The following is a 27,729-nucleotide window of genomic DNA, read 5'->3' on the forward strand; positions in this document are numbered from 1 at the left end:
TCTGCCAATTCATTGCACTCCAACAACATATGTTCCTAGGTACCTCTTCTTTGGAGTCTGCTAGAGGTATAAAAGTACTTATGGAAACTTTGTTTTGAGTATTTACATTTAGCAGGCAAAAATTTAAAAATCTGATTAAAGTATTATGGTAAGATGCATGTGATCCTTCATAGGAGATGGAAACCAGGTGGATCAGTCCTTATGGATCATACTATCAAGAGTGTGTGTGTGGGGGGGTAAGGCAAAACTAAGTTAACCAATACACTGAATAGAGACTAAAAATAGAATACTGTAGCCTAATCCTAACTGCAAATTAGTGAAATCACACATATTTTTGCTAGAGGCAATGATTGATGGGTAGAGGTTTGTAAAGGGAGTGCTTGACTTTTACAAAGTGACTAAATATAGTCTGATTATCAGGACATTGGAGGGAGGATGAATCCAAAGAATAAATTGGAAGAAAGATTCTGCTTAGACTTAAGTGATTCAAGTAGGTGGAAAAGAGGAAGGGAGGATCATATTTCACCAACAGTGTCTTGCAGTGACTAATTCATCAAATATGGAAAGTGCTATGGTGAACTATTTTATGAGTAGGTGACTGTGGCATAAGGGTGTGCAATGTATGTAAATTTTAAAACTGAGGTAACAACAGGAATGGGTGGTAAATAAGGTTAGAAAACAAAGAGGTAACTACTGCAGATGTTGAATATGCAGACAGTATGAGTAGTAGGCAGCAATTTGTAGAACAGGGAAATGAAGTACTAGTTCATAATAGGATAGGTAGGTAACAGATAGTATCAGGTAGGGGGATAGACAGGAATAAGATAGAAATACATAGTGTTTAGATACTAGTAGTCGGGGTGTTATATATAAGGTGTAGGGATGTAGTGTTTTTAAATGTACTCCAGCATGACATAGGGAGGCAAGGGTTGATTGCAGTATGTTTCAGAAGGATTTTGAGGTGTATAGGAGGTATTGTGTGACACAGTTCCTATTAAAATGCAATTTAAGAGACTAACAAAATGGCAGGACAGTGGCTGTTGTAAACATAGATGAGGAATGACTTGGCAGAGTAGGGGAGAGACAGTCTATCTCTATTCATAAATATTAATTTGCACCCACCCCATAGGTTGGGGGAATAAGGGACACGTGTTTTATGCAATGTGTGGGCAACTTCCTGCACATTGGAAGAAATGTTTAATGTAAAGAATTGTTGAAGGATGGATGAGGATACTGATACAGTTGTATAATTCTTGTTTGTTAATATAGTTTATTATAGACAGGATACCCTAGTGGTTGAGGGGAAGTTTAGTGAATGTTGGTAAGGGAGTAGAAAATGGAGGGGGGGGGGGCTAAATCAAGAATAAGTAATCAGCATGGTTGGAAAGGAAATTGTGATTTTCTGCAGGAGTACGAAAAGAGGACATTAATGGAGGAAACTGAAGGTGCAAATTACTGGGTAGATGGAAAACAAAGGAAGGTTAATGATATTGGAGGGAGAGGACGGGACAGTGAACAGTTGGAGGATAAGGGTAACTGAGATGGATAGGAGGAGAAAGTTAAAAACAAGAAGGATAGAGAACATAAGAATGTTAACAATGACTATTAGTGAGTTGACTAATCTTGTGAAAAGAAAACTTTCTTGGGAAAGGAAGTGGGAGTAGCTATGTTTTAGGAGTCGCATTTGATTGTAGAAGAACATGGTAAATTTGCTTGTAGGGGATACACTGTTTTAGCTCAGCTAAACGAAAAGTGATTATTTTAGCAGATAACATTTTGCAGCTAGTGAAAAAAAGAATATTGGAATGTGAAATGGGATGTTTAGCAATGTGGAAAGGATTATACAGGAGTCAAAAGATAACTATGATTACATTTAGTTAGATTTGTAGTCTTAAATATAATGTATTTTTCAGGAAGGAGTATTAGTGATAAGAGGGGACTGGAATGTGGTGTTGGCACAAAGTGAGGTGGAAAAGAAAGCAAGTATTGTTTAAAGTATAAGAACAGAAAAGAGGACAAGATATTTGTTAAGAACATTGGGGTTAATACATAGCTAGGAATGGGGGTCTGTATTAAATAACCAAACACTTAAAAAAGCGAACGCCAAACACTCAGAACAGCGATTTTTTTTTCCAATGGAAAAAAATTGCTGTTCCACAAAAAAAAAAAAAAAAAAAACTTAAAACAGTATTTAATGTGGGGGGGGTGAAGCCCCCACACTCCTCTACTTAAATATACCAACTCCGAGATCACACCACAGTGGAGGAAATGGCAAACTCCCGAAACTGGCCCAGCAATTTCTTTCCCTGAGAAGAAATTTGCTGTTCCGGGTGTTCGGGATTTTCAGCGTTCGCTGAACTAGGGTCGATGAATCAGCGTTCGCTTTTTTAAGTGTTCGCTGATTCAATGTAGACCCTAGAAATCAGTTAGTGGAGAAAGGGAAGAGGAAGGTTACACACACTGTAGTTAAAAGTGGAGGCGTTAGCATAGGATTAATAAAGTTTTAATTTTCAAAGGACATAGTGGAATGATAGGAAGTATGAGGGTCACTTTAGTAATGCATTCAGATCACCGTTGTTTTCAGGTTACATTAACTGGCAATGTAGACAGGTCACAGTGTTTGCACTAGAGATTCCCAGCATGTTTGCTGAAGAATGAGAGATATGTGAAGTGGGTGAGTAAAAGTAGGAAACGTCTAATCCAGCAACATTCAAGGATATCATTTCAGAGTGGGATATCATTAATAAGGAACTAAAAAACTTGGTATATGAGCAGATTAGAAAACCTAGCAAGGAGACAGGGCACAAAGACTGGTGAAATTAAAAAAAATCATTAGGGAATTGCAAATGTACTGAAATAAATTATTGGAGGAAGATGTGTTGATGCTAAGGAAGGCACAACAGGAGCTTCAGTTGGAGGAGGATAAATAGATATTGGCCAGTAAACAGCAATAAGGGAGTTAAATTATGCATCTACCCCGTAAAGCTGTAAGAATGGTTGCTGCTAGAGTTGAGTCATCTGAACTCATTTATTCAACGATTTACTAAAAGGAGGGGATGCCCTACTACAGTGGAGTGTGGGGTAATTCCTCAAGAAAATAAGGTTTTAAGGCTACCTGGTACCCAATCTTGGACTTCAATCACAATTGCAAGTAGTTTGACTATAATGACAACTAGGCTGACCCCTGTTATAGCAGTAGTAGTAGATCCAATAAGTGTGGCTTTGTTGAGGGCAGAAGAATGCTTGTTAATATTCTCTGCATGTTTATGCTTCCTAAGGATGCAAGTAAAGATAACAGGTTGTTGTTGTCTCATTAGATGTCGAAATATTTTTAATAGGTCAGAATGGGAGCTCTTGTAATACTGTGCTAGAGTGTGTACAATTCCCTGAAGTCTTTATACGGCTGCTGCTGCAGTTACATAAAGGAGCAAACTGAAAGTGATAGCGGAGGTATATGAAAAGTTGAACTTTAATAAAGATACTAGACAGTACGTTTGCCATTTTTAGTTGAAACCCTGACTTAAACAAATTGCCATCTTTCTGTGTAGTCTGTGATGTAAGCATTGCACTTTTCAAATACAGTGGCAGGATCTTTAAAGAAGAAGTGGTTAGCTCTTGAGGAACTTACAAGTGACTTAGGTGAAGTCATCATTAAATCTCTCACAAGTGACAGATTGAAAATGTTAACATTTTTAACTCCTGTGCTGATGTTTTTCCATTGGTGTTGCCTACTGTTTTTTTTTTTTTTTTTTTGCACAGAAACCTGTCTGTCTCATCATACTACCCAGAATGTTAGATTTACAGACTGAGACCAACATCATATTTTTGGGGCTTTAAACACGAGGTGGATGTTAGTGGGAAGCAGCTGTTTCCTGCTGAAATACTTTAACATATTCATCCATCAGTGTACAGCTAACTGTTACCACAGAGTCACAATTTCACCTTCTTTGCCCTTTGCTTCTGCTCTCAAGTTGTGAAGCATCTGGCTGAACTTAAAGACTATGTTTGCACAATGGTATGCAGTGAGGAAAACTACTTACAAGATTAACCTTATAGGGTACACTTTATACTGTGCAACATAACCTACCGGCCATCTTGTTAGTTACCCATTTTTTGGATTTGCTTTGAAACTGAAGTCATGTACCTGTAAAGTACCATTGGCAATGAGTTTTGTGTTGTTAGGTGACATTTTTAGGTTTCTAACTACAAATGGTTTCTGAATGGTCTAGTTCAGATGTATTTTATCATTTGTTAACCAGATAAATAGACTAGTTCAAGGGCCATTTTTTGCCAATGCCTGGTCCACAAGGTCAAGGGTAAATGTGTTTTATCTAGTAGGTTGTGATAGTTGTGATCAACTAGTATGTTTTTAGATGTTGAATGAAATATCCTGACATGAGGGAAAACATGCATACATGTTGCAGGCAGTAACTGGAGGTCAAGATTAAACCTCAGATGCAGAAATCTTACCAGTCTCCTGACCGTGTTAATATCATTCTCTGTTTTTTTTCATTTTTTACTAACATTGTTTAGTTTTATGATCATACTGCCATTTATAGATATTATGCTAGTCATTCCTTTGTTGCTTGGTGTAGACTGTGTTCTCTGCTTTACTGCGAGCTATAACAGTGTACTACATCTGTATTAATTACTGCACATATTTTGTCAACCTGATGGTTATTCCACATCAGGTCTGTCAGAGTGGTGGTCACACTTTCAGCTGCAAAGGCAGCTTTTATTTTCCTCTAGACTATATTTTTAGTGCCCTTTCCAGAGTAGGTCCTATTGATTTTTGCCTTTCAAATCGTGTGTCTAAATGGATGCAGATTGCATCAGTGAACAAATATAAGGACAGCATTTATTCATTATGACACACTGTTCTTTGATGGTGAGACTTCAGGTGTTTTTTATGTATATCACCATTCAAATCACTTAGAATACAAAATTACCATGTAGCAAGAATCTAAAATAAACCTGGTAGTCAAATCAAATTAATGAAAATTACACACCTTACCAAATACTAGAATGCTGTTTTAAAGCAGGTTTGGAAAAGATCTGCTTTGCATTCTGTAGCATATTTCTGAAAAGAAATGCATGAAGGGTGCTGTCAGTTCTTTAGCTAATCTGTATTTGTGTTTATGTGACTTTCATGATGATGTTTTAGGATATAAACCTATACATGTACTTCCCACTACTGAATCCTTGTTCAGCTTCTTTAATAATGAGAATGAAGGTGTATCCTACTGGAATAGGTTGAAGAGAACTGTTTGTATTGCTGTTGGCTTTTTGGCTAGTGATTTTGTTACTGGAGGGTTGTCATAGAGCTCAGACTGAGTGATGGGAAGTCTATTAATTTATTCTAAGAATGGGGGGGCATGAAATAGTATAGCAGTGTTTTGCAGTGGAAATTGGGGTTAGTGATCAACAGCCCCACCACCACACACACACACACACACACACACACACACACACACACACACACACACATACACATACACATACACACACTCAGCTGCCACACACAAGAATGCTGGAGGTACTGCAAGGGATTATGTATGCAGCCTGTATTGGAAAATTGCATGTTCCCAGTCTCAGTTACAGTATTATATTTGGTTTTAACAGGGGGCTGTTGGGCTATTATTTCCCAACAGGGAGGGAACAAAAATATACAGAATAATTAATACTTTGAAAGAAGATTGACTGCATTTCTGACATTTGCTTGGGCTCCACACTATTGCCTATTGTTTCGTTGTCTGTCTATCGCTTAGCAGGGCCTTTACTTACTTCTCCTGCTGTATGTGTAAGCATCATCACTATGGAGGCTAAAGTGTTGCAAAGGGACATTTCCTCTTCTTACATATTCAGTTTTATTGAGTTATAAATATCAATAACTGCAATTTTTTCACCTTTCTTTATGTCAGTGGCTGACAAGTTTTCCAGTTGTTTTACCAACACTGGTGGTACCAAACCCTTATGAATTTTATTAGTGTTACTAAACCTATGCTGGGTATTCCATATTTGGTTATTCTCCCAGTCGGTCTACTCATAAGTCTGTAATTTTTTGTGGGAATTACTAGTTAGAACAAATATGACAAAGTGAAGTATTTGAAAACTGCATAAAGTAAAAGCGAAGCCTGTACTTGTTTTTCATCTGTTAGCGTATACGTTTTTGGAATATGTCAGGTTTTCCATTTTCTGTAAAGCAGTGACAGAAGCTAAGATAACCAAAATAGTCATAGTAGATTAATGAACCTCGGATAGTTTAAGTAGTGTGTCCACACAGCTAGCCATTTGAGGTGTGGTGGGTGATGGGGAATGAAGAGCTAGTGGCCAGCTCATTCATTATGGGGGGAGGTATATGGTAAGCAAGATAGTGCCAACAAACACAAAGCCGTAAAGGTGACAACTAGCTATGATCCATGCTGTGGTGCAATTACTGGGGAACACAGTAATGTGGAAGCACGGTGCTGTGTAACTGTGATGTAGCTTACCTTACATGCCACCTGCTTACCAGAAGGGGTGGGGATTGTTACATTTCATAAAAATCTAAGCCAGACATGGATAATGGCCTGTCAGTATCAAACTCTTGACCCCAGTATCTGACAGAGAGACATTTCTACCAATAATGTATTTTCCCCTAGAAAGAGGGGACCTTAAGGGGTAATATGGAATGTTGAGTGAGTTGGAGTTGCAAAATAACTGGATCAGTGAGATGCCAAGGAGACATGATGATTATCAACCTACCAGCATTTGACTTTCAACTGACATTTGGTAAAGACTTGTAGTTGACAATAAGTTATTCCCCTTTTGGAAACAGGGTCACACTTTGGTGATATGGGATGCTAAGCCAGGAATGACCAGGGAAATTGGCCAGTGGGTTTCTAGAAGGCTTAGATGATCAAGGGTATATAAGAGCAAAAAATGTTTTAAAAAGTTGAACATTTTAACAGTTTGCCAAACTAACAGTGGGCTCACAACACTTGCATTCTTTTTTGTTTTGCCTCATATTTCAATATTTCTTTAGTGTTCCATCTCGTGGCTGTTGTAGTATCATGGCATTATGGAACCATATAATTTCACCATTGCCACATGAAATCACCTTTCAGTACAAACCACTAAATTACAGTGACGCAGTTCATGGGGAGAATCCTATTGATTACATGTTTAAAACACTGGCTTAAAATGATAAAAACTGACAATGATAAGAACAGCCTTTTAACAAATTAAAGACAAGTACATAAGTCACAATGTCCTTCAAGAATGCAACTGCAGTCATAACATATGGGTTGTCCTGCCTCAGGCAGCCCTCGGTCGGCCGGATTCCAAAGTCTGGGTCCGACGTCGGCTGATGTCGCATTTCTCTCCGACGTCAGAGCGGCAGGAGTACATAAGCATCAGCCGACGCCATCTTCTTCAGTCTTTCTTGCCGCGCGGTGCCCGAAGCAGTAGCAGTTCGCAAGTGCCGGTCGGTCAGCTCCTGTATTCTTCGATCCGAAGTCATCAAAAAAGCTAAGTACCCCGTTGGGGACCTTTTCTTGCCTCAGCTAATGTCAGAAATTACTGAAAAAGTTAATAATTGTTGGTCTTGTGGTAAACAAATACCTCATAAGGATTTCCATTCCTACTGCCTTCCTTGCCTTGGCCCAGACCACGACGTCTCGGACTGTGCCGCCTGTGCTCGCTTCAATAAGCGCACTCTCAGGCGCCGGGCGGAGTTCGATGAAGACTTTTTCGGCGAAAAATTCGATTACAAGATGCCGTCGGAATTACCGACATCGCAGACTCCTAAAAAACGTAAAGACCGGGACCGACATCCTCAGCCCGCGTCTTCAACCGACACCACGCCAAAACCTACCGCGAGTGCCCCGGTTCCCTCTGAGGCGGTTATTCCACCGCTCCGAACAGAAGACACCGCATTACCGATACCTCCGATACCGGAGACCACACCGACACCAGTTATTGATTTTCCTCCGGATACTGAAACCGAGGAAATGCCCGAGACCATTGCTGTGGATAAGGTCACTCCTGCACGTGGAGCTGCTAGGCCTCCCATGTCCATGTCTATCAAGGCCTACACACGTGCTAAGGCAGCCAGCAAGACCAAGCACCTTACTGCTAAAGCCTTACCTCAGCCTACTCCTGAAACACAAATCATGACCATGGCAGCAAACTTAATCTCCATGATCAGAGGTTCCCAGGCCCATCCTGAGAGAGGATCCCAGCCTCCTCCTGATAAGAGGCCCAGGGTTGAGCCTACTGACCCTCTCCCTTCAGATGAAGATTCTGAGGCCTCTGGCCACTCCGATAGCCAGGAAGAGCCTTTCCAGACCTACGAGGACTCAGATGCAGAGGACTCCATCCCCTCGGCCTCCCCTCCTGAGGATATTTCTTTTGGGGAAGTTCTGCATTCCATGAGGGAACATTTTAAGTGGCAAGGCCAGGAATATTCTGATTCCAGAAAGCGCCTTCGAACCTTCCTTAAAAAGCCCCAACACAGGCCCTTAGCTATACCTCCTGTGTTTGATGTTTTGGATGATCTATACTCTGACTCCACTGTTACCCCTGATACTCTCCCTCCTGCTCCTGCCAAGCTGGACAGATACTATAGAGTCCCTGAAACACATTCTCATTTCTTTAGGGCCCATGCTGTTGATTTAGAAACTATTTCACAGGGGCCGAAAGGGGTTTCAGCTACCACCTCCAAAAATCCTTTGCCTTCCAACAGGGAAGCTAGGTCATTAGAGAGATGGGGGAAGAAGGTTTACACCTCCACTACTTTATCTATGAGAGCTCTCAATTGTCTCTTTCATATGTTTCAATATCAGGATTTCCTGTTAGATGATTTACAGAAAACTTTGGCCTCTCCTGAACCTTTAGATAGGAAGTCTTTGCAGGAGGCTGTACACAATTCTCAGCAAGTTAGCAATCACTTTCTTCAGTGTGGATATGATGCATTGGAAGCTTCATGTAGGGCAGCTATGACAGGGGCGGTCATTCGTAGACATGCATGGTTAAAAGAACAACTTCTACCAGATCATGTTAAGGCAAAACTTCTTGATGCACCCTTGGAAAAGAACAAGCTTTTTGGTGCTAATGCTAAAGATGTATTAAAGACCATTGAGGAAAAAGCCAAGTCAGTTCAGACAGTCAAAGATTTCCTCCAGGTTCAGCCACCCAGATTCAGCAGGAATTGGCCTTCAAAAAACTGGTCCTTTTCTAATCCTGAAAGATTTCAAAGGGGCAGAAACAGGCGTGGCCGAGGAAGAGGACAATACAGAGGTTCCTACAGGGGATGACAATGGCAACCAGCAAACCAAAGAAGTGACACAGGGGCTTCTCCTGCCCCACAGGGACAATCCCAATGACTTTCCTCTACTTCCGCTAACCAAAGAGCAAACAGAAGCTCCCTTGGGTGGAAAATTATCTCTGTTTTCAGACAATTGGCACAGATTGCAAAGGACAAATGGATTTTGGACATTATAGACCAAGGCTACAGGTTCCACTTTCATACCTTACCAAGGAAACAAGGCATGCCAAACCTACCGCAAAACCAGAGGGCAGAGGCTTTCAAGCAAATTTCTCTGCTTGCTCAGATCAATGCAATAGAAAAAGTTCCACAACAAGAACAAGGCCAGGGTTTTACTCAAGACTGTTCCTTGTTCCAAGAAAAGAAACACAATGGAGACCAATACTGGATTTGTCCGCATTAAACATTTTTCTCATAGTACCAAAGTTCAAAATGCTGACCTTACAGCAACTCCTTCCCATGCTGGGCAAGGGGTCTTGGCTGATTACTCTGGACCTCAAGGAGGCATACCTGCATGTCCCTATCAGACACAGCTGCAGAAGATACCTCAGATTTCTTGCAGGGCTAGAGCATTATCAATTCTCAGCATTGCCATTTGGCTTATCTACTGCGCCCAGAGTATTTACAAAATGCCTGGCTTCAGTAATTGCTCATTGCAGGCTCCAGGGGATCCAAATTTACCCGTACCTGGACGACTGCCTCATACAAGCGGACGACAAACTGATTTTGACAAAAAACTTGGATTATGTCATTCAATTGCTACAAGCTCTGGGATACACAGTCAACTTCCAAAAGTCAAGACTGCAGCCATCCCAGCAAATAACTTTCTTAGGAGCCAATCTAGACACAACCTCTCAAATGGCTTACCTGACAGAAGACAAGCAAAAGAAGTTAACTCATTACTTCAAAGGTTTGGCAAAGCTCACCCAGATGACTGCAAGGAGATTCCTACAGGCCCTGGGTTACATGGCATCATGCATTCTCCTGGTTCCATTAGCAAGACTACACATGAGAAAGCTTCAATGGTACGTAAAAAGTTTATGGTCTCAACACAGCAACAACCTAGAGACAACCATACTGCTCATTCCATGCCTACAAAAGGAATTTCTATGGTGGGCCTCCGTAAGCCAGGCAAACACAGGTATGTCATTCAAAAAACCACAAATAACACAAACAATGACCACAGACGCCTCAGACCTTGGATGGGGGGCGCACATGGAGGGCAGATGTATTCAAGGACAATGGTCTCCAAAGGAAACACATCTGCATATCAACCAAAAAGAAATGCTGGCAGTAATGCATGCCATCGAGGCCTTTCGACAACAACTTCAGCAAGGCCACCTACTAATACGGACAGACAACACCACTGTCATGTGGTACATAAACAAGCAGGGGGGCACCCATTCTTACCCCCTTTGCAGACTGACAATGAATCTTTGGGAAAAATCACTGAGCTTAAACATACAGTTGCAATCCCAGTTTGTTCCAGGCAAAGACAATGTGCTGGCGGGCAGCCTAAGCAGGAATTTCCTAGACCCCCACGAGTGGAGGTTACATCCAGAAATCTTCATAAGACTCACCTCGACATGGGGCAGGCCAGAAGTAGACCTATTTGCCTCCCACCTCAATCATCATGTACAAAAGTTCTGTTCAAGGACATATCATCCACAAGCATGGAAAACAGATGCTCTCTCATTCAACTGGAACTTCCTAAAAATTTATGCATTCCCACCTCTGCCACTGATGACCACAGTACTACTAAAGATCAAAGCAGAGAAGCCAAAAGGGATCCTAATAGCTCCAGACTGGCCAAGACAACACTGGTATCCACTACTACGGAGCATATGCAACAACAAAAAATGGGCCCTTCCCCAATGGCCCCATCTTTTGACTCAAAACAACTTCAAGACAGTACATCCCAACATTCAGACGCTCCAGCTAACAGCTTGGGAGATTCCATGAATAACCTCAATCTATCTCTCTCCAAGGAAGTTCAGCGGATATTAACAGAAGCCCGCAGACCATCCACCAGAAAGGTTTATTCAGCAAAATGGAAGAGATTCAGCATTTGGAATACCAGCAAGGGTCATGATGCATCATTACTGAACATCCCACTCATCCTGGAATACTTGGCAGATATGCTACAGAATGGACTCTCATATTCTTCTATAAAAATACATGCTTCAGCTATTTCAGCTAGATACAACACTGATCCACCTGTGTTCTCACATCCTTTGTTAAGGCAATTTCTTAGGGGAATCAAGAATATCAAGCCACCAAGAAAGGCCCCAGTACCAGCTTGGGACCTCAACTTTGTCCTAGAAAAACTGACTCTACCCCCTTTTGAGCCAGCAGCTTCTGTGGACTTACAATTTCTCTCATGGAAGACAGCTTTCCTGTTGGCAATTACCTCAGCACGAAGGGTTTCGGAATTACAGGCCCTAATGGCAATACCACCGTTCATTACCTTTCATAGAGACAGGGTCTCCTTACGAACCAACCCCAGCTTTCTGCCAAAAGTGGTATCTAGGGTTTCTTTAAATCAAGCAATTCACCTGCCTACTTTCTTCCCCAATCCTGAGAACAAAGGGGAAAGACTGTTGCATACCTTGGACATTCACAGACAACTTCGCTACTACCTGGACAGAACCAAGGCCAATAGGAAGTCTGATCAGCTTTTTGTAGCTTACACCCCTGGAGTACAAGGAAAAGCAATTTCCAAACAGACTATCTCAAAATGGATTGGACATTGCATCAGATTTTGTTATTCCTTCCATGGAAAGAGTGTACCAGCCAATATCAGACCACACTCTACCAGAGCTACAGCCACCTCTACAGCTTTTTCAAGAGGGGTGCCTACAAAAGACATTCTAGAAGCTGCTACATGGAGCTCCGTGCATACATTTTCCAAACACTACAACCTCCCTTTATATTCCAGATCCAGAGCAGGCTTTGCTTCGGCAGTCCTGCAGGGATTGATAGCTACACCATCCTTTTCTTAGAGCATACCACCTCCCCCAGCTAAGCTATGGTATTCAACCCATATGTTATGACTGCAGTTGCATTCTTGAAGGACATAGTACAGTTTTGTACCTACCATAAATGTAGATGTCCGATAGATATGCAACTGCAGTCGGTTTTCCTCCTCCTTCCCCTCTATTCCTTGGGTCCACTCCTCTCCCTGTTATCCTAGCTGGGGATATCTGTTATGGTGTATCTGTTTATTGCTTATTTATTTGTTTGGAAACCTATTTTGTCTTCCAAATTGATTACAGCCTTCCTTGGAGGGCACCTGGCATCTGGGGCAAGAAACACTGAAGAAGATGGCGTCGGCTGATGCTTATGTACTCCTGTCGCTCTGACGTCGGAGAGAAATGCGACATCAGCCGACGTCAGACCCAGACTTTGGAATCCGGCCGACCGAGGTCTGCCTGAGGCAGGACATCCCATATGTTATGACTGCAGTTGCATATCTATCGGACATCTACATTTATGGTAGGTACAAAACTGTACTTTTTCCTTACTGGTGATATTGGCTGCTCGGCTTTTGTTTATGAAAAGCAAAGGAAATTTTTGAAAGGAACATAAAATAAGCAAATTCCTAGAATCTGTATATTCCAATGAGTTAGAATTATCAGACGTATATACGAAATTGCAAGCAATGGAACAGAACAAAAACAATATGTATTCAGCTTATATATGAGCAAAAACTCCTTTCCAAAGCACAACATACTCTCTGCTTTTGTTTTAAAGCAAATCATAAACCACTTAAGTCACTCTTACATTTTTTAAGACATTGTACATGTGATTCACAAAAGTCTGACCTTTAGTAGTTGTAGTATATGTAATAATGCTTTGAATTATGTGACTGCACTGGTATTGTATTAGGTACTTGACACTTTATAACCTATGGACCATGGTCCTGACTCTGTTGTCTTTGCTTTAACTTTTAATGTGGTATCATATGGGGACATAACATCATGTTTACTTTTCCTTCAGATTTGTACAATATTCTGTTAAGCACAAGTACTTCTCTCAGTGCGACCTTGCTGAGTTTAATTCTGGTGGTTGCCAAAAAAGCAATTACTAGAAACTAGAAATCAAAGTCTAAACCAATCATATTAGGAGTGGCAAATATAGTAACAGAGATAAAAAAACTGGAAGTAGGATCTTTGGGAAAGGGTTGGAGCAAATTAGATAGAAAAAATGGGAATTGTGAAAACAATATACGCGGAATGATGTTTTGGAGAAGGATTGAGGTTTAGGTGATGGTAGGAATTGAATGACCTATGTAATGTTTGTTTGACAATGACTGAATAAAAGAGTATATGTGATGTACGTTTGCAAATGAAAATATGTCGATATGGATTGTTTTCATTTATGGAAATGTATGATTGCCTGTGTTATACGTGATAATTCAATAAAGATGTTTTTTATTTTAAAAAAGTATTATTGAAATGCATTATTCTAATATTTATTTTTTGTGTTTTGCAAAATACTGTTCCCAAGTAAAGTGATGAATCTCCTGAGTAGTAGCACTTACAAACTCTGAGATGTATTTAACTGAATATCAGCTGAAACAGTTTGAAGAGGTGTAAGATGCCACTGTGTTATACTTCTCCAGTCTTCAAGCCATCACTCAGAATGTTGTAACATTTCATCAGCTTGTCTTGCAGGCTGCTTTATAAGGGTAATCTGGAATTTCCATTCTCATTGTCTCAGACGAAAACATGTCATTTTCCTTTACCTATTTAATAGTGCCTTTCCTCTCCTTTATGTTACTTTTCCAAATGCCAGCTTAAAGTGCCTTAGTCATTTTTTAAACTGCATTGTGGCATCTAATTGGTTAAGTGCTACAGTACATTTTGATCCTTCACGTACCACATTTATTTTTATGCCATTTTCTAATAAAAACCCTTGTAAATGTTTTATCAAACTGTGGCCCAAATAAATTTAGTATATCCCTTGGAGACATTAAGGTGGGGATACCATGAAGTACGTCAATACACTTTAATGAGCACACCTCTGCGCATGAGTGATGGTGTATCCATTAAAGTGTATGCACACACTTCACTTTTTTCCTACATTGACGTCAAAGTTTACATTTTATCCTCATTTGATACACTCGTAGGTGATGTAATATTTTTAAAAGGTTTTTTTTTTTTTTTTTTATCCACAACCTGTGACTGAAAATGTTCACCGATGGGGAGAAAATGTGGTTCGGCACTTTGTCAACCACATGCTACAGCATAAATATAAGGAAATAAATGTGACCAATACACTTTATGGAGCTTCCAGTGTACTTTAAAAAGACATAACTAAATGTTGCTACCAGGTATGAGAATTTCTTGACAAGGTTCATTCTACCCTTGTACAGAATTCTGAAGTTTGCAGTACACTCATCAACCTCCATGAACTTCAAGATCATAAACATAACCATCAGATTTGAAACCACACATTTTAGAATGTTTTAACCAATAGCACTTTATTTTTCCTGGACATCCAATATCGTCTGTGTCACCATTTTACATTCAGCACTCTGTAGAACTTGTCTCAGGTTTTAGCCAGCTGTATTCTTAGTAATGATCTGTATCCCCAGGATTTAGTAGATGAATAAATTATAATCACTAGCCCATTCCCTTCCTCTTCCAACATCTCTTCTCCCCATTCTTGCCATCTTAGATTTATTCACGTTGAGTCGTAATCTTTCAGAGCTTTCTTTCTTCTTGATTGCTATGTGCCTTCTCTTCATTCACTAAATCCATTCACATATGCTGATGTACAAATCTTGACCTCTTTCCCTAATTGCATGCACTGTATCATCTACAGTATTATAATTAAAGGATACAGTGTAATAAACAGAAATGTATTGTGTAACCCTTTCTTTGCTTTGATTTTCTCTTTCAAGTACCCATTCACCACAGGCCTAAACACATCCCTACCCACTAAATTTGTCAGGTACCCAGCAACTGTTTTTGATTAAAATATTACTTTTTAAATAATTTTATCAAATGTTTTGTAGAATCAATCACTAACAATTCTTAGCCACTTGCCTCCTGTATACAGTTACTCTGTTAATAATTATCTAGTTATTTCTAATCCTAGTTTAATAAATACAATGTTGTCTCTTTGCATATCTTAACATGATTGTACAGGGTTTCTGTGTACAGGTCTGCATGGGTAACTGTGTTCTCCGAGTTTGGAGGGGCTTGAAATTCTGTCAGGTAATCACTTAATAATAGGTAGTTTGCTTTAGAGTAGTTTCTAACTGTTACAGGGTTTGCTGGAGTCGCAGCATTTATTTCTATTTCAAAGGAGACAGCTTTATGGTACCAGATCCAGCATATTTACAACCCTAGTGAGCAAATGGACTAACTGGTCCAAGGTGTTTGTGTTTACAAAGTCCAAAAATCTCTGTACCTTCAAGTTTGCAGTCATGAAGGATTCCCAGTTCTTAGAGGGGTAGTTAAAGTCCCTAATGATTAGGGTGTTGGGTATGATGGTAAATGTCTCTAGTAGGTCTAAGTATGAGCAATGGCTTTACTTCAACGAATAAAACAAAACAAGTAAAGACAATATAAGTGCTGCTGCAGCTTTTGCTCAGAAGTCATACAAAAATCAGAAATATTACTGCATACAACATACTATTTTTTTGGTGGGGGGGGGGGTTACATCCTCACAGGACACCTACATCTCATTTATGACCTCCCAATGTCTTTTCTGTCATCAAGAATACCTGTTGTGTCTGACATCACTCAGTACAGGACTGAACTACTTGAACAAAGGGTAATAATGGTGTATTGTTGCAGCACACACTTCCATAGTCAACAGAGATGGATTGTGGACAAATGGGACCCTATATAGGGTAATAATTCCGGCCCCTGCTAACCATACTAGTATACACTTACTTGGCTGTCTGTCCCCAGTTACCATAAACACTGTTCAAAACTGTCAGTGTGCATATTATTTTCTTCAGTACATTTATAATTATCACAGAGATTTGGATGTCATTTCAAACTTTCACTTAAAATTTTATAGAAAAGCACTGTGCCATTCTCTAAATGAAACAGTCTCATGCTGAAAACACACTTGGCCTGAGAAACAGTAAACTTCTCTTCCCTTGAACCTTACATTTAGTGAAAGTGCATCTGGCAACCTATTAAACTACAACAGATATTGCGTATAATGAAGTGCTAGTTAGCATCAGTGAAGGTTGCAGGAATTCAAAAGACAAATGTGTAATGCATTTGCTAACAGCCTGAAACAGACCACTGGACACAGTGAACCTCTTCAGGAGCATCCCAGGACTACTGTGTGGTGAATTAACTTGTCAGATTTACATAGAAGGCAAATGGAGGCTGAAGGAATAAAACCATGTACAACAGGAAGCAGATGTTTAACAGCTCATAGCCTTACTTATCTGCACTAAGTACTAGAGAAACTGTTGTAGTCCAAACACACTGTGTGTCATGGTTGTGTGCCTGTAAAAAACAATCTAAATAAAAATGAATACATATAGTCATAGTTAAAATAGTAACATTACACTTATAGACTTCATTCTGTCAAATTTATTCACAGCTAAATAATAAACACACTGTGAGTATTCAACAGAGCAAGAAAATCATGGATCACAGCCAAGAACATTAATCATAGGACAATGCTCTTGTTTACTACAATCAGTATCATTCCTGTCACCATAACTACTGTGGTTCATGGGTGGTTAATAGGCTTGCAGTTCAGGGGACTATTGAAAAGCTTAGCCCAAATTTCCAGTTGGTCAGAAGCACTGGCTGGTTAATTGACTTGCTTAATGATAGAGCAAGACATACATATGAAGCAAAATTGGTGATGTTCTCCAGAATTGGAGACAGATAAAAGCAGACTACTCTAAATTACTTTAAACATGTATTTTATGAACCACATAACTTTGTGATTGACATTGACAGACTGGAATCCTCAATGATTTACCAAAACAGAAAAAAAAGTTAAAGGAGGCCTTGCCTGGCAGTTGCTGTGGAAGATTAAAATTCTTGCCTCCCATGAGGCACGGTTTGACTCTAAGCAAGTCACTTAATTAGACTATGCATCCCTAAATGGGGCATTGTACACACATACACCCCTCTATACCTGTAACTGCATACACTAACCTTGTAATGTTGCTGCAGATAAAGAAAGTGCTTTGCTCAGTGGCCATAATTCAGTACTCCAGGCTCCCCAACTAACTTTAAAATCTCGCTTGAAAAGTCTGTGCTTGAGACTGAACATTCATGCAAAACTGGAAGTCTGAGTGTCTGTGCATCTCACAAGAAATCTGAAGTCAGACTTTTAGTAAAAAAATTGCATGGTTGGGCCCCCTAGGCAGTAACCTTAGGTCATCTTGTGCTGGGTCCGGCTCTGCTGAGTCAACAGGACATCTACTGGGATCTACCTAATCAAAAATGCAGTTCATTTTATTTATTAAATTTATGATTTTGTCACCTGTTTTCTGTCTGCCACTATCTGTACTGGAACTACTGACTCAGGGATTAGGCAACCCGTGTTGTCAATGGTGTATATGGTTTTGATAGACACAGATGAACGTTGGAAAGAAAAAACATGAAATTGCAGTTTACATCTAAAGAACAAGTGTACTCAGAAACTGAAAATTCTGAAACCATTAAGTTTATGACCTTTTTTCAGATAAGACATAAAGCAGTACATACAATAACTCGGATTTTTTTTGTAGAACATCTGAGAAATACACGATTTTCTATTAGAGGACCCCCTGGTATCTGTCAGATAACATTGTAAATCTAATCGATTGGAGACATTTGGCAGTTGTACTCCGATACCCTTAGACTGTAAAAGTTGGCTCAGCACAGCATATATTCCTGAGCATTAGTTCTGTTTTGAGTCATTGTATCAGATGATGTTGAAAGTAAAGATCAAGGCTTGGTATAGGATAATGAAGAGGCCATAAGAGGTAGAATCTTGGGGATTTAGTAAACATGTGAGAATATGATATCTATGTAAGAATAACATTAGGAGCTACAAACGGCAGGTACAAGAGGGGAATTTCTTTCATGCTGAAAGTTTAAAACAGTAAGTAAAGATTAGGAAGAACAGTATAACAAATCTTAAGTCCAGTGAATGATTTAGTATTAGCAAAATAGCTGCTTTTTAATAAAAGTAAGGTATAGTTAACTTAACTGTTCCCACTGTTAAAATGCAGCAAAGATTTTTGTTGCAAAAGTCCTGACAAAAATAGGAGAAATATTAGTTTTCAGATATTGTAAGCCTGCAATGCCTGTCCTTTTCACTGCTACAGCTGGCTGGCACTGCAGTCTCTCCCATGCAGTCAGTCATTTCTGATACTAGGATACGAGTGGAGACACATACTGGTAAATAGGAATGTGGTGCTAAGTAACAGTGTGTTCTTTATGCTTAATGAATTGCAACAGGTTAAGGTTGTATCACAGTTACAGCGAAAATAGATTCTACACAAGATGCAACATTGCTGTTTTGAATGAGTTCTTAAGCATTAAAGCATGTATAATGCCCCCAAGGTTTTCTGTGTTTTGTGCTCTTGCAGTGTTTATACCTTGATATAACAAACTGCGTGAGCATGACATGGGTATGTACTTTATCTAACTATGGATGTATGATTAGCTGTGAAATCAACTAGTAATACTTGAAAGATACAATCCTTCTCTTTTTTTTGTTTCCACTCTTGAAATATTTTGCTGTGATATGACAGTGGGGCAAGTAAAGTTGCCAAAATGCTCATTTTGACAGCCATTAATATGACCCACTTTCATCTTTTAAAGCAAGCAGGTGAAAAAACTTTAGTAAAATGCAAAGAGGTGAAAATAACATAAGCAGCAACTAGGCAATGAACAGACATAACCTTCCAGTAATAGGAGCAGATAAACTGAAATCACAGTATAAGGAGAAAGCAATAGAGTAGAAAAAATGCTTAATCTCATTCTAGCAGGAAGGGAGTAAAATAAAATTAATGACATTTTGTGATTTATTCTTCAGGAAAATGTGTGTGTGTGTGTGTGTGTGTGTAATGGTACATTTTAGATACACAGAAAAATGATAGAGATTTGACATTCACTTAATACTGAAAAGGGCAAACACTTGTCAGAGCAGATTGCCAACATGCACAAAACCAGATCTGTTTACAATCAGAACAGAGCTGAGAAAATCAGGACTTTGTCCTCTTTTGACTGTCATAGACAATTTAAAGTGTATAATTATAATTCTGTTAAGGCTTGCATGTCACTCATCTGTATTAACTGTATTGTCTCTCTTTGTGTTAGATCTTGTAATGTTATTCGAAATTTCTCTCTGGGACTGTATTGAAAATGGCAGTTCCCAGCTGCATATTTCCAGTTAACAACTGTAAATAAATTGGAGAGAAAGCTTGTAGACAACTCACAGTGTATCAATATGATAACAGTGAAAGGGAGGGAGTATTTGGAATGAATCTTGAGAAAGGTATAAGTACACATTGCAAGAAAAGGATTATAAATGGCTTTGAAGTGGATGCAGTGCATTGTTAGGTACAGGATGAGAGAGATGAATTGAAGTGGAGACCTAAGGAGGGGGTAAAGGAGTATGGGTAGCAGTAGAAATAGGCCAGCAATGTGTTTCACAGAAAGCATCTGAAGTAAATTGCTACAGCTTGTGGTGGAAGGGAGATCAGTGAAGTGTTACGGATGCCCTCCGTAAGTGAAAAAGGGGATGGGGTATCGGGTAAGTAGAGAACGAGTGCTTGGAAACTAGCTGCAGCAGTTTGGTAATAGTACGCCAGCATCTTCTTGTAGGAAGGACAGCAAGTGTAAAAGCTTCAGGAGACATTTGAAAATAGGATATCTGAAAAATGCAGAAGACTTAGAAATAAAGAAAGAGAGCGACATATTTAACCAGTGCAACTGTTGTGATGTGCTGGAAGACAATTCAGTAAAATACAGAAAAGAAGAAATCAGCAAGAACTGTGTCTGTCATAAAATAGCATGACTGTTTGGGGGTTGTTAATTAAAACAGTTGTTAAAGTTTTTATGCTTGATACAAATTTGTTTTTAAGTGTATTCCTTTAATCCTGGTTGTCCAGTACTGCTCAGTAGTTGCATAGTCTGAATATTGTGAGATTGCTGGCTGGTAACATTGTGCCAAACTGCATTTGGAAATTGTACTTATAATGAGTCAATCAATGCTTGGTAGGTTGGTTGCCTTACCTGGAATCAAATTCTAGGCAAACTTAAAACTTTTCTGTAGGATTTAGTCAAAGTAATTATGAAATGCTTGTATGTGCCTCAGAGCTAACACTGTTCCACAGTATGTGTAAAGATACATGAGCCTGATCTTCATAAGGCTTCCTATTTGTTATTTTATTGTCTGTATTTACTTTTAACTAATGGCTATTAATGTTTAATCTTTCTACAGCTTCAGGATTCTCTTCACCCCCAACTACTCCAACGCAGGTGACCAAACAACCTACTTTCCCTCTGGAAGCATACAAGCAAGAACCAGAACGGTTAGATGCTCGAATTCGGTCCTTCTCTTCACCGCCAGATACTGGCCAGAGGTTCACTTTACCACCAACCCACAGTGTTACTAAATCTGCCACATCGGCATCAGTCTTCACTGCTACCTCAAGAACAGTAAGTGCCATGCTGTTCACACTTTTTGTGCACACATATGTGTGTGTGTATGTGTGCACGAGTGCACATGTGATTCATCAGGTCTGTACTTATTGCAAAAATTTGCTGTATTCTTTCCATAGCTCCTAGCAAGGTAACCAAGTACTAAAACTGTACATTTCTATAGAACTATATCTAAATTTGTCTGGAAAGAAATCCTCTGGAAATATATTCCTAAACAAGACAAATATCCTTTGACATGTGGTGATGTGTGGATGTTTGTTTGCTTATTTTGCATTGAGTAATATGATACTGAGCAAACTTCATATCAGGTGGCAAAATTTGTCAGCCTATAACTTGGCAGTCCCCTTCCTTTGTGAAAGTGAAGATGAAATTCTTGTATATTGCTTCTGCTTAGAAAATAGGCTTATAACATACTAAACGCTAAATAGAGACTTGACAGTGTGAAGCAGCAAGTTAATCTGCCAGGAAACCCTAGAGAAAAGGAACTGCATATGTTCATTGCTTAAAATGTGAAAATTGTGATTATTTTTTTCTTCCGGACAGAATTTTCCTTTTCATTTCTCCTATTTGCTTTGTTTTACTGTGCATCTGCATCTCCCTAGCCATCCCTTCCACACCTTCTACGCACCGTCTTTAGTCGTTATCATTAGCCATTAATTACCAACAGGGTACATTCAATTGCCTTTTTCCCTGTCTAAAATTTTCTTGTACCTTTTTCCATAGCCCTGAATACTCTATCCCTGACCCATTTCCGTAACATACTCACCTGTTTATTTCACTTCTAGTCTCTTAACCCTTCTTAGATGTCCTCCATCTCCACTGATATAAGCATTTAATGTTCATATTTGGACTGTTTTGTACTTCTCAAAATTTCCCAAGTCATAGTTGCGCACACTGCAACTAATTTCTGTGTTGAGGACTACCATCCCACAAGTTTAGTGTTATATAGTCTGTATACAAATCTATACTCCTACAGTACACAAGCTAGCCAACTGTAGAGGCAGGTCCCTTGCATACAAACACTTGTAATACCAAACAGGTTGTCAGAAACACATACACTATAGCCAACACACATACTTTGTACTAGGCACACAGACCCACATATGATGGCGCTCTTAAATGCAGGCTTCTTAAAACTTAAAGGCCTTCCATACATTGCCTCCTCACCAACAAAACAGCACTCACCATGACACAATACAGCCTCATCTCATGAAATCTTAACCTGTAAGTCCATAAGACAAACAACCACATGTATTTTGGTTATTGAAGACTCCATTGTGAGATGCACAGATGTCCTCTTCACCAGGCTGATTAAGGACAGACTCATGTTCAGTTGCCTATCTGCGGCTAGGATGCAGCAGATCACACATGCAGGTTGTTGAACCATATTTACTGGTATGACTCATAGTTCATGTGGGATGAAGTGAAACATGATGGAGTTCTCAGACTGTGTGTCCCAAGCTGGTATGAACTTAGCTTTCAGCAGCATTCTCCCTTCTCCAAGAATGATGACACAGTGTAAACAGAAGATAATGGACTTTAACAATTGGCTTAGTTTTTAGTGTCATTTGAATGGGTACAGTATTTGATGGCCTGGGAGGATATGGTAGACAGACCCTGATCCTTTGCCATGGATAGCCTGCACCTCTCCCGTTCAAGCTTTTGTATATTGGCTAAAACCTTGCCCTCTCCCATGGTGCCTTTTTTAGGCACTGACAATCTGATACACCTTCTGACCTTGTAAAACCAACATAAAAGCATCTAAAGGTGTTAATGCTCAATGCTAGGAGTCTAAACAGGAAACTCAACCACCTGCAGGCTCTCCTCACCCTTGAGAATGTAGATGGTCTTGCAGTTACTGAGACTTGGTTTAAAGTCACAGAGAACACCCTGGCAGTGACAATGCCTTCCACACATTTAGGCCACCTACTGTACAGGAAGGGACGAAAGGTGGAAGTGTCTCAATTTACAACAAAAACATATACACCTCAAGGCTGGTTAGTCAGTACAATGTGCTTGAGCTTCTCCACATCCAGCTTACCATAGGCAAAGTCCCATATCATATCCTTGCTGTAGGTCCCTTTCCATGACCCAGGAGATTCATGACACATAAACATACTGAAGACAACTCCCCATTCAACCCAACACCATATTCATGGGAGACTTTAACTACCGCACTATAGACTAGGAATCATACATGACTTCTAATATGCATTCCGAGAGATTCCTGGACTTTGTAAAGACGAATACCCTGGATCAGCTGGTCTGTATACGCCCACTACTGGTGCAAACATCCTTGACCTGGTCCTTATAAACATGGGAGAAAGTTATACCATCTTTACTGTATTGTCCTTACTAGTCAAGTTGGACCATAAAGCTGTCTCCTTTGAAGTAAGAATAAAACCTGGAACTTTCAGGAATTATTCTAAAGAAAACTTCATACTATTAAATGATAACTTGGCAAGATTCCAGGCCCCTCTACACCATGAGAACACCTCTGCCTGAGTGAAAACTGTTGCTGGAAACCCTGCACAATCATATTAGCTACATAGAGACACCTATACCCATCTGTAACAGATGCAAGACTAACTCAAAAAAAACAAACCACCCTGCTGGAATCCAAACATCAGTAGTTTGTCCAACAAAAGGAAGAAAATGGCGAAAATTGGGAGGTGCAGTGCCTGACGAGGTGAAAACTCTCATCAATCTGAAAAGCAACTCAACACCAAAACCAAATTTGGGTTAAAAATAGCCCCCAAACCAATGATAGTCACAAAGCTTTCTTCAGCTATGTCTGCAAGCTCAGAGGCAATACACAACAATGTACTGAATTAATTGTAAATGGCGCCACCTGTACTGAGCCAGAAGATATAGAAAATCCACTGGTCAACAAATGTAGCCTCAATTATACCCTCTACTTTCCTCCCCAGGCATCACTCAGGAAATATCCACAACCATAACTCTCCCAACTATCACTAGGGAACAGGTTTTTGAGGCACTCTTCAAGGCCAAGGACACCACATCAAGGGTGCCAGATAATATCCTGGGATGGATCTATGTCAGATGATAAGAGTTTTCAGAAACTCGAAATTCGTACTGAGGAGACCATATCATCGAGTTTCCAAAAACTTGAACATCAAAAAAAAACCCCCACAAAAAAACAGAAAAATCTACCTATTTAAGTTTATGCAGGGGGAAAGCCCCCTTGCACCCCCACACCCCCTGCAAATTATATATACTACACTGAAGAAAAGGGTAAATTTCCCAATCTTGGCTGTCCCATGATCTCCATTCAGAAGCTTTGAGTTTTCAAAAACTCGATCATATGGTCTCGACTATATGAATTTCGAGTTTCTGAAAACTCAGTTAACTGATAGGGATCCCCTGAGATGACACCTTAATAGCATGAAACATGAACTATTGGCCCCACTAGAACCACTATTTAACCACAGCCCCCAAACAGGCTTCATGCTGAACAAATGGAGGACTGCAACTTTTATCCCACTGCACAAGGGCAGGCCATCCACGGACCTGGGTAACTGTTGACCCATAAGCCTCACTAATCTAATGTGTAAAGCCATGGATGTGTTAAATGACAACATAGAAAACCTACAGACACTAGATCCAACTCAGTTTGGTTTCATCAGGGGCATATTTACTGCTGGACTTCCTTGTTAAGGTCAATAAAAACAATGGACGTGGGCAAGATGATGCACTTCCTACCTTGATCTGCCCAAAGCATTCAACACAAAACCCACCTGGGCATTGTAAACCAGTTGGTCACTGAGTTAGGTATTAACCCCTTTGTCCCCAGTGGATAGCCAACTGGCTTACAGACAGCACCCATGAAGTTAGGATAGGTGAGTCTACCTACACAAAAAGGCTGGTCACAAGCAGAGTGCATCAGTGCTCAGTGCTGGGACTGCTCCTGTTTGCCATCTACTTCACTGAATCAAGGCTAATGGGAGAGGCCTCTGGCTGACCAAGTTTGTAAACAGTTGCAAATTGTGTGCAGTCAGTGAATCCCCAAGACACAAATACCCTCCAAGAAGGCTTGACACAGACTATTAACTCGTGCCAGAGTCATGGTCTTAAACTCAGTGCCAGGAAGTGCATAACAGTATCTTTCAGTAAGTCAACTACCCCTACAAATTGCTACATTGATAATACACCACTAAGAGTAGACCCAGTAGTCAAGAGTTTGGTGACAAATGTGGACCCTGACTTGGCCTTTGACCAGCATGTTTACGGTTATAAGAAAGTCATTCTATGTTACACAACTTATACATCCAGAACCAAAGATGTCATCATTATTTTGTCCTCTGCCCTCATAAGAACAATCAGTAAGTACAGTCTTACCTTTAGTATGTGCCTAACCAGTGGACATGCAACAACTGGAGTGTCCACAGAGGTTCTTCACAAAAATAATGCAGGGTTTAGAAAAACAAGTCCTGTGTGGATTGCCACAAAGCCTTGTTCTTATACTCAGTCTCTTACAAGCTGCTGAGAGATGAATTATGACTGCCCTACAGTTTGTTCTCTGACCAGCCTTAATGGACCTGTTGCAAAACAAATAGCTTCAGAAATACCTGATTCATGAGGTAACTGTTTGAAATACAGAGACTGAATAGCCAAAAGAACGGACTTACATATACTAAGTCTGAGATAACCATTTCTTGGAATATTCCCATTTCTTTGAGGCATGGTTCTTGGAGTTGATATTTATAAGTTCAGGATTCTTGGTTGGCGGGGGGGCTCCCTGGGGATGCCCCCCTCCAAAAAAAAGAAGTTTAAAGGAGACAAGCAATTTTCGAGATTTGCTCTTATGTGTTTTCAAACTTTTATTTTTTGGCTTCCCTGGACTCGGTATTTTGAGCACCAACATTTCATTAGGGAACCAATTCAAGAACTAAACCTTACCTGCAACATAAGTAGGACATGCTGTAGGGACAAGTATGTATCTCAGAGGCTACCCCTTCTCTTGAACAGGCTTCCTGTCCATGTGAAGCAAAGTTCTTCCCTTATTCAAGTAAAACTTGGATCAGTGGATGGGGAATCACAAGTTTACCCTGGTCTGGCATCTGTGTCTCTGTTAGAGAGAAGAAGCTTGTAAATCATGCCTCACTAAGTTGGTCACTCATGCTTAACTCTGTATATTCCCCACAAAACCTAAGGGACCAATACCTTATTTCTGGGAGGCATGGCTTGGTTTAAGAAGGCCCTTTAGGGTCGTTAGCCTAGTATTCTCCTATGATCCTATAAAATCAAAACCACACAACATGGGCAAATGTCTAGAAATGCACATTTAATTAAGATAATAAAATGCAAAATCTCATAGATAAAATATTATATATACCAACTTACAGTCCCAATAGAGTTAAAAGAGCTTATTACTTAATAGGAACACCAACTGCTCTGAAGTTAAGCATCCAATCAGTAATTGCTTTCAAATTCTCAACCTGTGGCAGTGGTACTGAGATTTTAACTGTCTACAGCTTGAAAATGAAATTCAAAATGCATGAGTGGTATAAAGGCCAGACTCTTGGCTTTAGATACTTTTTATTCACTGCTGGTAGCTTTATCCTATAAATAAATTATACTTTACTTCCCAAGTTAGAATATAAATCAGTTTTCAGGATATAAGTTCTTAGTTTGATATAAAAATTATGTACAGGAAAAATGTTTTTAATATCTAAGATATGGAAGAAGGTTAGAATGTTCTTTGCTGAAGTAATACTTTTTTAAACTGATATTCTCCCCTGGTCTCTGCTGAAAACGGGTTTTTTCCAACCCAGTCAGACACTACCCGGTTATAAATAAATAAATATGGATTTATTTATTTGCTCTGTGCAAGTTAACCCAGCTTAAATTATCTATCTATACGTGTGTGTGTGTGTGTGTGTGTGTGTGTGTGTGTGTACACACACACACACACACACACACACACACACATTTCATGCCATCAAAATAAAATGTCGGGGAAAAATACTTTTATGACAAAATTTCGAAACATGTTAAAACTGATTTTTGGTATGTAATGATTTGGAAAAATAACCATTGAACTGCATTTGCTGTTCGGATATTGATATTATGCATTCACTGATTTTATTTTCAATTTAACAAATGTTTGAAACCATACATTCGATGTTACGGTACTCAAAGAAGTACATTTCTGGATTTTGAAAGTAAACCTATACATGTATGTATGTAAATGCATTTATGTACCACTTATTTCCAGCATTCTGCATATGAAATACAGCCACAAAGCCAGTAAACTCCCAACATTTTTTTTAAAAAAGACTTATTCTGCTTCTTTAGGACATCTGAATTAAATCCATTCAGCACAAATCAAATAATTAAAAGAAAATCACATGAACATCCTAAGCACCAGTCAGAAATCTAATAAAAAATAGGCAGGGATTATGGAGTTAGAAGTATAATGTTTCATTCAAGCCTGAGGGGAAAAAAGTGCTCCAGTTGATATAATCCATCATTTCTTTTTTTTTATTTAGTAAATATTATTATATGTAAGAATCTGCCATAAATTTGTGTACATAGATCTTATAAATTTCTCCAAAAAACATTGTTGTGGAAAGAGTCAATGTTTCATAGTTTCATAGTTTAGTACTAGGCTATCTGCCCTGGGGCATTTGTAAGCCTAGCCATAGTGATGTGGCTTTCTCCACCCCATAAAATGGTACAAAAATGCACAGAATAGATTTAGAATACTGTGCCTCTGTCTAGTAGAGACACAGTGAAGGTCCCCTTATA

At 39.6% G+C, this 27,729-nt stretch overlaps 1 protein-coding gene across 1 annotated transcript in view; it reads left to right on the top strand.

The window, feature by feature from the left end:
* The window catches only part of PRKAG2 (protein kinase AMP-activated non-catalytic subunit gamma 2), a 3,182,689-nt gene that overhangs the window by 1,541,549 nt on the left and 1,613,411 nt on the right, over positions 1 to 27,729 (top strand). Inside the window, 1 exon segment of the mRNA XM_044066896.1 lies at positions 20,738 to 20,955. Within this exon segment, the coding sequence (XP_043922831.1) occupies positions 20,738 to 20,955 (218 nt within the window).

Source organism: Protopterus annectens, chromosome 3.part1 (assembly GCF_019279795.1).
Source record: "Protopterus annectens isolate FY-2018-M chromosome 3.part1, PAN1.0, whole genome shotgun sequence".
NCBI classification, from domain to species: Eukaryota; Metazoa; Chordata; order Ceratodontiformes; family Protopteridae; genus Protopterus; species Protopterus annectens.